The sequence below is a fragment of the Oryctolagus cuniculus genome, chromosome 15, assembly GCF_964237555.1.
Source record: "Oryctolagus cuniculus chromosome 15, mOryCun1.1, whole genome shotgun sequence".
Lineage (NCBI taxonomy): Eukaryota > Metazoa > Chordata > Mammalia > Lagomorpha > Leporidae > Oryctolagus > Oryctolagus cuniculus.
Window position 1 is genome coordinate 65254872 of NC_091446.1, and position 13127 is coordinate 65267998.

At 41.5% G+C, this 13127-nt stretch overlaps 1 protein-coding gene across 2 annotated transcripts in view; it reads left to right on the forward strand.

Moving 5' to 3' along the window:
• The window catches only part of ADK (adenosine kinase), a 604142-nt gene that overhangs the window by 47149 nt on the left and 543866 nt on the right, over nt 1–13127 (forward strand). For both annotated transcript variants that reach the window (XM_008269935.4, XM_008269936.4), the window contains exon 2: nt 7527–7601. In XM_008269935.4, coding sequence (XP_008268157.1) covers nt 7527–7601 — 75 coding nt within the window. The remainder of the gene's footprint in view (nt 1–7526; nt 7602–13127) is intronic.

Here is a 13127-nt window from a genome sequence, read left to right on the forward strand (position 1 = left end):
CAGGAAGTTGGTACAATACTGGTAAGTTTACTATAGACCTTATTAGAATTTCATGAGTTTTTGTCCCTCTTTTTAATTTAGGTGGTGGTGATATATATACAAATTTATCATGTCCAGATTTGTGTAACTATTGCCACAATCAGGGTACCAAAACTGGTTATCTCAAACAAATATTACCCCTGTAGACATGCTCTCTTGCAAAAACTTCATCCCCTGACATCTACTGATCTGTCCTATATCACTGTAATTACATCACTTTGAGAGTGTTAGTAAATGGAATTACACAATATGTAACCCATGGATTTTTTTTTTTCTCCCATTCAGCACAGTGGCTTTGAAATCTACCCAAACTGTTATATCATAATCTGTTTCTTTTACTGCTGAATAGTTGTCTTTATTTGTGTGTACCAGTTTACGTGTTCACTTGGGTAATTTCTAGCTTTTTGCTATTAGAAATACTTTGTAACTTGTTATGAACATTTATATACATATTTCTGTGAATTTTTCATTTTTCTAGGAGAGATATCCAGTAGTGTGATTCCTTTTTTCCTTCTGTTTTACTAAAGGAGGAATGTTAAAATTAACTGATATTGTGGAATGAGGTATTATGATGGAATTATGTATTAAATGTATTAAATATATATGTATTAAAATAGTGAGAGACAAGGGTAAAGAGTTAAAGTATTTCAGTGATTTTAATATGCACATTTATTAGTATTTTAACATCTCTGAAATTGGTACACATCTTCCAACTGATTGTCCTGTACCACCATCTGAAATTGCAGTTATTTTATGGCCAGTGGCATCTGGTGAAAGATCAATATCTTTTTTTTAAAAGATTTATTTCATTTATTTGAAACAAAGAGTTACAGAGAGAGATAGAGACAGAGGGAGAAAGGTCTTCCACCCACTGGTTCGCTCCCCAGATGGCCGCAATGGCTGGAACTGCGCCAGTCTGAAGCCAGGAGCCAGAAGCTTCTTCCGGATCTCCCATGCAGGTGAAGGGGCCCAAGGATTTGGGCCATCTTTTGCTGCTATCCCAGGCCACAGCAGAGAGCTGGATTGGAAGAGGAGCAGCCGGGACTAGAACTGGTGCCCATATGGGATGCCGGCGTTTTAGGCCAGGGTTTTAATCCGCTGTGCCTCAGCACCGGCCCCGAAAGATTGGTATCTTTTATGTTGTGCTTTTGGATTTCATCCTACATTTAATTAGAATCTAGGTAGACTTTAAATAGAAAAATATGATAGATTTGTTTTAAATAATGTAATTCTCATAATACTGTATGGGGTTTATTATGAGCTAAAAGTTTTTTTTTAAGATTTATTTATTTGAAAGGCAGAGTTACAGAGAGAGGTAGAGACAGAGAGAGGTCTTCCATCTGCTGGTTCACTCCCAGATGGCTGCAATGGCCAGAGTTGTGCCATTCCAAAGCCAGGAGCCAGGAGCTTCTTCTGGGTCTCTCACGTGGGTGCAGGGGCCCAAGGATTTGGGCCATCTTCTACTGCTATCCGAGGCCATAGCAGAGAGCTGGATCAGAAGAGGAGCAGCCGGGACTAGAACCGGAGACCATACGGGATGCCAGCGCTTCAGGCCAGGGCTTTAACCCGCTGCGCTACAGTACTGGCTCCGAGCTAAAACAATTTTTAACAATGTGGTTCAGGCAAGAGCTGTAGAGGGCCTAGTGCCAATGGAGATAGTGTGGGAGTTCCTGTTACAAGAAGTGTTTGACAAAACCAAGAAAATATGGTTACTAGTAAGATGTTACTAGTTGATAGAGAAGAATCATATCTAAAGTTGAATTTCTGAATTTAAAGAGATGATTGACTTCTGTATATTAAGATAATCGAAAATGAATCTTGATGTGAATGGAAGGGGAGAGGGAGTGGGAAAGGGGAGGGTTGTGGGTGGGAGGGACGGTATGGGGGGGGAAGCCATTGTAACACATGAGTCGTACTTTGGAAATTTATATTCATTAAATAAAAGATTAAAAAAAAAAAGGAAAAAAAAAATAAAGAGATGATTGAAAGATGTAACAGTTAATGGCACTCATTATTAGTATTGATTCTGACACCACAGAATAAGTAAACATTTTTGTTGATCATAGGATCTAATAAACATTAAAACATTAGAGAAAGGCATTTGGTGTAATGGTTCACGGCTCTTAGTGTGCCCTCATTCCACATTGGAGTGCCTAAGTTTGGTCCCCAGCTCCATCTCCTGACTCCAGCTTCTTGCTGATGGCAAAACTTGCCAGGCAACAGTCATGACTCAAGTAGTTGGGTTCCTGTTACTAGGAAGGAAGATGTTCTATAACTGAGCATTCCTAGACAAAATCTTGGATTAATTGTATTTGACTGGTGTTTGTTACATGCACATCTTTGAAGTGATCACCAAGCCTAGAGAAATAATCTTGCAGATTGAGTTATGCTTTCGTATGGCTCCAGGGTTAAACCAATTAGATTCTTATTCTCCATGAACTGAGGTGATCAATTCGACCTAAGTATCTTACATGAGGACATTTGGGATGAGAGAATGAAGAAGACAAGGAACAGATGATAAGCACACAGTTCTAGTGTATTATGAAAATAGCTTCAAATGATCTTAACTGCATTGTAAATTATTTGGCAACAGTAAGCCAAACGTTATTAGCATCATTTATGTATTTTATTAACAATAATAAGGGAACAATTTACCAGTTACTCTTTCCCAGTCATATTTTTTTTTCTTTTAAAGATTTATTTTATTTACTGGAAAGGCAGAGTGATAGGGAGAAACAAAGAGGAAGAGATTTTCCATCTCCTGGTTCACTCCGCAAATGACACAGTGGTCAGGACTGGGCCAGCATAAGCCAGGAGCCAGTAACTCCATCTGGGTCTCCCAAAAGTGGCAGGTACTCAAGTACTTGGGCCTTCTTACACTGCTTTTCCAGGCACATTAGCAGGGAGTTGGATCTGAAGCAGAATAGCCAGGATTAGAACTGACACTCTGATATGGGATGCTTGCGTCTCAGGCAGCTTAAACTGCTGTACCACAAACAACTGTCCCACAGCACCAACCCCATCAATCATCATTCTTTTTTTTTTTTTTTAATAATTATTTATTTGAAAGTCAGTTACACAGAGAGAGAGGGAAAGAGGTCTTCCATCTGATGGTTCACTCCCCAGATGGCCGCAATGGCCGGAGCTGTGCTGATCAGAAGCCAGAAGCCAGGAGCTTCTTCCCTGTCTCCCACGTGGGTGCAGGGGCCCAAGGATTTGGGCCATCTTCCACTGCTTTCCCGGGCGATAGCAGAGAGCTGGATTGGTGTTGAACCGGCGCCCATATGGGATGCCAGCACTTCAGGCCAGGGCGTTAACCCACTGTGCCACAGCGCCGGCCCCAATCATCATTCTTTTGTTTAATAATTTTTTTTTAAATTTTATTTGAAAAAGAGAGAAGGGAAGAGAAAGATCTTTATCTGCAGGTTTACTCCTCGAACAGCCACAGCCACCCTTGTGGTTGGCTGGGCCAGGCCAAAGGGAGGAACTCCATCTGAGTCTCCCTCATGGGTGACAGGCACCCACATACTTGAGCCGTCTTCTGCTGGTCTCACAGATGCATCAGCAAGAAGCTGGATTGGAAGCGGAACAGCCATGACTTGAATCTATGCTCAAGTGGGATGCTGGTGTTGCAATGACCCAATGTACTGTTATACAACACCAGTCTCCAATCATTATTCTTAATTAAAAAATAAAAAAATCGGCCAGCGCCGCGGCTCACTAGGCTAATCCTCTGCCTGTGGCATCGGCAACCTGGGTTCTATTCTCGGTTGGGGCACCGGTTCTGTCCCAGTTGCTCCTCTTCCAGTCCAGCTCTCTGCTGTGGCCCGGGAAGGCAGTGGAGGATGGCCCAAGTGCTTAGGCCCTGCACCTGCATGGGAGACCAGGAGGAAGGACCTAGCTCCTGGCTTTGTATTGGTGCAGCACGCTGGCTGTCGCAGCCATGTGGGGGGTGAACCAATGGAAGGAAGACCTTTCTCTCTGTCTCTGTCTCTGTCTCTCTAACTCTGCCTGTCCAAAAAAAATCATTTTCCATTCTTAAAACAAGAAGCAGATTTCTGTTTTTTAGTGTAAATGTATTTTTGCCAATTTATGTTTAGGTAAAACATTTTTCTGGAAGATAAGCTTAGAAATATAATAATGCATTATTCTCATCTTTCTTCACACTTTTTTGTCCTTTGAATTGTTAGGCCCAGAGATCTTGCTTGGTTTCCTTAAATTTTGACTCTTAAAGAACTGAGGTAGACATGAATTATTCTCCCTCATGTTTTACTTTCATGTTTTAGTTCTTAGCTGTTAGGATTAAATTCTTTGGCTATGTATAATATTATCTTTATTAAATTATCATTATAGAATGCACAGTTTGTTGCCTGCAAGAGAGGTTCAAAAAAAGAGTGTCACAATTACATTCCTTAAAAATGAGAGGAGAGACTGGCACTGTGCCTTAGCTGGTAAAGTCACTGCCTGCAGTGCAGGCATCCCTTATGGGCACTGGTTCAAGTCCTGGCTGCTCCACTTCCTGTACAGCTCTCTGCTATGACCTGGGAAAGCAGTAGAAGATGGCCCAAGTCTTTGGGCCCCTGGACGCGTGTGGGAGAACCGGGAGAAGCTCCTGGCTTCAGATCAGTGCATCCCTGGCCGTTTTGGCCATGTGGGGAGTGAACCAGCAGATGGAAGACCTCTCTTGCTCTCTGCTTCTCCCTCTCTGTAACTCTGCCTTTCAAATAAATAAAAAAAAACTTTAAAAAAAAATTAAAAAACAAAAAAAAACAAGAGCGGACCAAATGAGAGCTGGCGCTGTAAGTGGCGGCTTTACTCGCCACACCACAGCGCTGGCCCCCAGAATACTTTTGTCACAAGGGAAGTATTCCATTTTTTTGATTCTGACAGTGATTATATGACAGTGTACATTGAACTGGATGTTAAAAAGGGTGAATGGACCAGCGCTGCGGCTCACTAGGCTAATCCTCCGCCTAGCGGCGCCGGCACACCGGGTTCTAGTTCCCGTCGGGGCGCCGGATTCTGTCCCGGTTGCCCCTCTTCCAGGCCAGCTCTCTGCTGTGGCCAGGGAGTGCAATGGAGGATGGCCCAGGTCCTTGGGCCCTGCACCCCATGGGAGACCAGGAAAAGTACCTGGCTCCTGCCATCACGCGGTACACCGGCCGCCGCGGCCATTGGAGGGTGAACCAACGGCAAAAGGAAGACCTTTCTCTCTGACTCTCTCTCTCTCTCTCTCTCTCACTGTCCACTCTGCCTATCAAAAAATTAAAAAAAAAGGGGGGGGGGTGAATGAACAGAGAAAATTAAGCATCCCAGGGACCGTTTCTCTATACTTTTTTTTTTTTAAATAACAAGTTCTAGGAGTTTTACTTGAATATGAATACATCACGTAGATTGGTCCCTAATGAAATGATCAAATTTTATTGCCTGTTGATTCTTCATTTTCCTGGCACTTGAGAAATTTCATTTTATGGGGCCAGTGCTGTGGCTTAGAAGGTTAAGCTGCGGCCGGCGCTGTGGTGTCCTGCAGCACTGGCATTCCATATGGGCACTGATTATAGTCCTGGATGCTCCTCTTCCAATCTGGCTCTCTGCTATGGCCTGGGATAGCAGTAGAAGATGGCCCAAGTGCTTGGGCCCTTGCACCCACATGGGAGACCCAGAAGAAGCTCCTGGCTCCTGGCTTCGGATCGGCCCTGCTTTGGCCATTGTGGCCTTCTGGGGAGTGAACCAGCGGGTGAAAGACCTTTCTTTCTCTGTCTCTACATCTCTCTGTAACTCTTTAAAATGAATAAAATAAATATTAAAAAAAAAAAAAAGGTTAAGCCTCCGCTTGCAATGTCAGCATCCCATATGGGTGCCAGTTCGAGTCCTCGTTGCTCCTCTTCCAATCCAGCGCCCTTCTAATGTGCCTGGGAAAACAGTGGAAGATGGCCAAGTACTTGAACCACTGTACCTATGTGGGAGGCCTGGATGAAGCTACTGACTCCTGTCTTCGTCTGGCCCATCCCTGGTTTTTGCAGCCATTTGGGTAGTGAATGGCAGGTGGAAGACCTCTCTTTCTCCTTTTCTCTCTGTGTCTCTTCCTTTCAACTAAATAAATAAATATTTTAAAAATTTATTTTTATGATATATTTTTATTTTGATTACAAATTCGAGTGTGAATAAATGCATTACGTTTTAACTTTTACTCTGCTTTCTTTAAGTAGAAAAAGGATGGATTGTCTCTTTACTGATTATTCAGCCATAGTTTCCCAACTTGTGGTATTAATAAGACACTGTAATTTTGTTTTCTAAAATCATTACAGGCTCTAATTGTAGGCTATATATCTCATCCTCCTATTGAAACCTAGGGCATTGTTTCCACTGATATTACTGATAATCTGTAAAACTAAAAGTGAGGGTGGTAACTGGTTTTGCAGCAGCTGGAAGGTATCTGCAGCAAACTGGAGAACAGTGGGAAATAACACAGAAGCAAGTCTTACTGAATAAACTGCTTGTCTCCCATTGAGACTGACCAAGCTATGGTCACTGATTGATTTCTTGCTGCCAGTCAGGCTTCTTTTTAAGGCATCACTTGTGGTAGGGTTCTTTCTTTTCCTTGAACTTGAGCCATACTGTGATCAGTTATGGAGAACAGACAGTGTTAACAAAGTCTGTTAAATGTAATTGAAAATTACAGCATTTCTGATACTGCAAGGCCTCTTCACAGCCATTCACTGTTCAGCGTAGGGTCCTTGTTTGGACTGTTGCAGGACTTGGTGTGTGTTCTCTAATTACTCTGAGTAGTTGACTATCTTACTAGCTAGAGAGAGTTAATTATCAGTCATGTTTATTGAATCAGTAGCTTTGTTTTAACAGTCTTTTTCTAAAAAAAGAACACTGAAATGAATTAGCTTTAATCATTAACTGTTGGCTATTATGAAAAAAATCACATGACCTGCTTTTGTTTTATTTTATTCTCTTTAAAAGTCATCAGATTTTTTTCTAAATGCCTTTGTACCTCCTTTATTGTTATTATTATTATTAAGATTTATTGATTGATTGATTTGAAAGGCAGAGTAACAGAGATAAATGGATAAGAAGAAAGAGATCTTTTATCTGCTAGTTCACTCCCCAGAATGGCCATGGTGGTTGGGGCTAGGCCAGGTGAAAAAGCCAGAAGCTAGGAACTCAAGTTAATCTCCTTCGTGGGTGGCAGGAGCCGTGTACTTGGGCCATCATCTGCTGCCTTCCCACTAATATTAGCAGGGAACGGCATTGGAAGTGGGGCAGTGGGGACTGAAACAGCTTAACCTGCTCACACATGCTAATTCAACTACCTGTAAACTGTTGTCCTTAATTTAATAGGAAATTAAAGGTTTAATTAAGCTAGTATGTTTGGTTTATTTTCAGAATGAAGGAAAGTTTATATTTGTGTACATTTTACATAACAGCTTACTTTCAGAAGTATTTCTAACTTGAGATTTTTTTTTTTTTTTTTTTAGTGAAAATATTCTCTTCGGAATGGGAAATCCTCTTCTTGATATCTCTGCTGTAGTGGACAAAAATTTCCTTGATAAGTGAGTATTAAACTCTTTCCATATACAATGTGAAATTTTATCTCTGAAGGAAAACTTATGAAAACCTAGCATTGAATTCACCATTTAACACCTTCAGTTTGAGGAAAACACAGGACATTCAAATGTTTTACCAGAAAGTATCATTATTAAGTAGTTTATCACAATTTTGCCAGGAAGAAACATACTTTTATTTTATCTGTTGTTATTTTCACATAAATTTCTTGTTTATAATTTAGAAGGAAGACGCATATTTGATTTCCCTAATGGTTGAACTCCCCAGTTTTTTTTTTTTTTTTTTTTTTTAAGATTTATTGTATTTATTTGAAAGAGCTACTTGGAGAGGGAGAGACAGAGAGCAATATCTTCCATCTGTTTGTGTTACTCCCTAGATGGCCTAAAGTCCAGGACTGAGCCAGGCCAAAGACATGCCAATTATACATCAAGAAAGCTATAATACACAAAACAGGGTAAAATCAGTTGAACATCTATGCATGGGTATAAAATTATATCTCCTTTGTTGGCTTGGCATGTGATGGTTTCCCAGAAATTTAAGTAATTCATGGTCATAACTTTTTAAGAAATCAAATGATATTTATAGGTTTGTCTTTTATTCTTTTTTTTTTTTTTTAATTTAACAGATAGAGTTAGAGAGACAGACAGAGAGAAAGGTCTTCCTTCCATTGGTTTAATCCCCAAATGGCTGCTATAGCTGGAGCTATGCCGATCTGAAGCCAGGAGCCAAGTGCCTCTTCCTGGTCTCCCATGTAGGTGCAGGGGCCCAAGCACTTGGGCCATCCACTGCTTTCCCGGGCCACAGCAGAGAGCTGGACTGGAAGAAGAGCAACCGGGTCTAGAACCCGGTGCCCACACGGGATGCCAGCGCTGCAGGCAGAGGATTAACCTAGTGAGCCACGGCTCCGGCCCCCAAATGATATTTAAAAATACAAATATTAAGTTAAAATTTCATTTATTTTTAAAAAGATTTATTTGATTATTTGAAAAGCATTGTGACAGACACAGAGGGATCGAGGGAACAAGGGAAACAGCTAGAGATATATTTTCCATCTGCTGGCTTACTCCCCAAATGGCCACTATAGCCAGGTCTGAGCAATGCCAAAGCTATGAGCCAGGAGTTCCCATCTGGATCTCCCATGTGGGTGGCAGGGGCCCAAGTGTTTGGGCCATTTTCCACAGCTTTTCTAGGCATAGTACAGGGAGCTGGAGTGGAAGCCAGAGTAACCAGGACTTCTACCAGCGCTCTGACCTGATTTGGCAGGCTCTTGTGACAAGTGGTGGCTTAAATTGCTGTGCCACAATGCTGGAGCCCAACATTTTCAATTTTATTACATAATAACTAGTGTTACTATTTTAGTGAACATTTCTCTAGACATCTGTTAAGCATATACAGAGAATTTTCAGAAAGTTTGAGGAAAATGTATATTATGGAAAAACTGCATGAAGTTCAAAATTATTTGAAACTAAAAGATTAATTCCATTTTCCATGGCTTTTTTAAGAACATTCATAAAACTTAGAGGTGTGTGTTTATAGGCTTATACTGTTTGTAATTTTTTTTTAAGATTTATTTATTTATTTGAGAGGTAGAGTTACAGACAGAAAGAGGGAGAGACAGAAAAAAAGGTCTTCCATCTGCTGGTTCACTCCCCAAATGGCTGCAATGGCCAGAACTGGGCTGATCTGAACCCAGGAGCCAAGAGCCAAGAGCTTCTTCCTTGTCTCCAACATGGGTGCAGGGGCCTAAGCACTTGGGCCGTCTTCCACTGCTTTCCTGGGCAATCAGCAGAAAGCTGGATGGGAAGTGGAACAGCTGGGACTCAAACTGGTGCTCACTAAGCAACAGCGCCAGCCCCTACTGTTTGTAATCTCAGGTAATTTGCTTTGTTTAAAATTCTGCTCAACACTGTTTTTAGTCTCTATTTTTAAAAATTCAGGCAGTATGGTCAGAATGATAATGACTTGGCAGCTGAGAATGACATTACTGAGAGCTCCACTAACTTCTCTTTCTTACTAGCAGCTGATGGTTTATTTTACTTTTGGGGGAGTGTTTTAATCTTTAACTTTGAGTTTGAAGTCAGTGCTTAGAGATAAAAAGCAAATGTTCAGACCCTAACCATAAAAGGTGGTTTTATGTTATAGTTATATCCCTGTCCATTTCTTCTACCGTACATTTGAGAGTGTTCCTTATGATTTTAATAGACTACATTTAGCTTATACTTTAGCCGTGTTTAGTATTTTACATTTGAACTGTGTAAATAAATTAATCAGGAATACTTTACTAGCTGTATACTGCTGTGATTTGACTAATGATGGCCATTCCAAAATTTATGTTGAGGGGCCGTCGCCATGGTGGCGCAGTAGGTTTATCCTCCATCTGTGGCGCCAGCATCCTATATGGGTGCTGGTTCTAGTCCCGGCTGCTCCACTTCCAATCCAGCTCTCTGGTATGGCCTGGTTAAGCAGTAGAAGATAACTCAAGTGCTTGGGCCCCTGGACCCACATGGGAGGCTGGGAAGAATCTTCTGGCTCCTTGCTTTGGATCTGTGCAGCTCCAGCTGTTGTGGCCATTTGGGGAGTGAACCAAAGGAAGGAAGACCTTTCTTTCTGTCTCTCCCTCTTACTGCCTGTAACCCTACCTCTCAAATAGATAAATAAATCAATCTTTTAAAAAAATTTATGTTGAATATTTTTTAAAAATTAAAAAAAAATTGATGAGCAAGTGTGCACTCTCCATGTGCCTATTCACTCTACAGTACCCACAGTGGCTGATGATTGGGGCTGAAGCTGGGGGCCTGTAACTTAATCAGGGTCTCTGACATGGGTGACAGAAGCTCAGTTGCTTGAGCCATTACTGCTGCTTGCTAAGGTCTGCATTAGCTGGAAGCTAGAGTCAGGAGCAGAGTGGGGAATCAAACCCAGGCACCTGTGATATGGGATGTCGGCATCTCTGAAAGGCAGAGTTGGAGAGAAAGAGAGAGAGGGAGAGAAATCTTTCATCTGCTGGTTTACTCCCCAAATGGCTGCAATGGCCAGGGCTGAGTCAGCCAGGAGCCAGAAGCCAGGAGTTTGTTCTGGGTCTCCCACGTGTGTGCAGGGGCCCAGGGACTTGGCTTTCTCAGGCGCATTAGCAGAGGACTAGGTCTGAAGTGGAGTTGCTGGAACTTGAATTGAAGCTGTACTCAGATGCCGGCACAGGCAGCAGTTTAATCCACTATGCTGCAACATAGGCCCCAGCTTAAGTGATTTTAATAAGGCTGAGTCTCAGGTTGACAGTTTGACAGCAGTCTCATGAGAGACCTTGAGCGAAAGTCACTTGACTAAGCCACTCCTGGATTCCTGATCCTTCTGAATTGATGTGAAATGACTGTGCGTTATTTTAAACTGCTGTGTTTTGGATGAATTTTTTACATAAGAGCACTAAAAATTAAAGCAAAGTGTTTTGTTTTTTTCCCCATTAGAACCTGTTTGGAAAGTTGGTATGCAGGTTTTTGTTGTCTTCATTGATGGGACTTAATTTTGCCTTGATTTGTTAAAAGCCTACTTTAGTTTTTTGGGTGGAGGTGACCCCTAAAATCAGTAACCTTTTCTGTGAATCTATTCATTTTTTAAAAAAGATTTTTGAAGAGTTAGGAGGAGGAGGATGAAAGAGAGAGAGAAAGAGAGAAAATCAGAGAATGAGAATATCTTCCATCTGTTGGTTCTCTCCCCAAATGGCTGCAGTGGCCAGGGCTGGGCCAGCACAAAGCCACGAGCTTCTTCCGGGTCTCCCACATGAGTGTGACTTGGTCCATCTTCTACTGCTTTCTCAGGTTAGGGATCAGAAGTGGAGCAGCTGGCTCTCAAACAAGTGCACGTATGGGATGCTGGCACTGCAGGCATAGGCTTAACCTGCTAACCCACAATGCTTGCCCCAAGTCTGTTCATTTTCTTCACAAAAAAGTCTTCCAGTTTCCTTTCTGAAATGTAAGCTGTGTTGCTTTCTTCTTAGAGTTGGGTAGTAAAAAGCACTAGAGGTATTATAGTTAAGTAGGCTATTTTATCTGTCCCTCCCTATCTCTTTTTTCTTAGTTCAGAACTGCTTCTGTTTGATTTCTGCAGAGAATAAATCTCTAATTAATTTTAAGAATTTTAAGAAGTGATAGTCATATGGTAGTTCTCCTTTTTTAATTCCGTACCTTTTTTACGTTCCCTGAGGTACTTGCTTATCTCCCTGCACTGAGACTTTGGGCTTCTTTCTGCTGGTGGACAAGGCTTGCAAATCACCTGTAGCTTCTTTCTGTTGCATGTGAGAGTTTAGTTTTCCATCAGCTCTGCTAAAGTTATTATTCCCCATCCACTTCCTTTTTCTAAAAATGTTTGGATACGTATTGACAATTGATGCTTACATTAGTTTTTTTTAATCCTATAGATGTGTACCTTTAAAGATAATTTTATTATCATTTTAGAGAAACCTTAGAAAGGAGAGTAGGTAGTTTTTTTATGTTTACATCAAAGTCAAAGGGTGTGAGTGTGTTTCACGGTTATTATGTATTATGGCAGGATAGATGTAACTACAGACTTGGACTGTTGAGGTAATTTGGACATAATTTAATCCTCTTTACTCATTTTACTCCAGAGGAAACAGGCATAGGGAAGTTAAATACTTTGCCCGTTGATGATAGTGACCAATACAGTCCTGAATCTAGTCCTAGAATTTGTACCTCTTGACCCTCATTTGTTCCTCTTCCACTATGCCATACTAACTGCCTTTATTTCTTAACTACATGTTTAAATCGCTGGTAGTTAAAACAGATTGTGCAAATGTTTATTACTAACTAGTACCAAACTTTTGAGATTCAAAGCAAGTAAACCTGGTTTCTTCCTTATAGAGCAATTTCTGGATAAAGAATTATCTTGAGCCGGCGCCGTGGCTCAATAGGCTAATCCTCCACCTTGCGGCGCCGGCACACCGGGTTCTAGTCCCGGTTGGGGCGCCGGATTCTGTCCCGGTTGCCCCTCTTCCAGGCCAGCTCTCTGCTATGGCCAGGGAGTGCAGTGGAGGATGGCCCAGGTGCTTGGGCCCTGCACCCCATGGGAGACCAGGAAAAGCACCTGGCTCCTGGCTCCTGCCAGGATCAGCGCGGTGCGCCGGCTGCAGCGGCGGCCATTGGAGGGTGAACCAACGGCAAAGGAAGACCTTTCTCTCTCTGTCTCTCTCTCTCACTGTCCACTCTGCCTGTCAAAAAAAAAAAAAAAAAAAGAATTATCTTGACTTTATTTCACATCTTCTGTTGATTAGTGGCCTCATTGTTAATTTTAAGTAATTTATGTGATAACCTTAACTTAAAATTTCTCAAGCAAGCCATATTTTTTATAAAACAGGTTTTTTAAAATTAGTGTTTATGATCTCCTTTGGGTTTCTTGGCTTTCATTGTCTTTTCTGTTGACTCATAATCTCTTGTGCAATATTGTTTACTAGATTTATAATTATATGCATAGAATAAGCTTTGCAAGTAGTATTTATAACATTT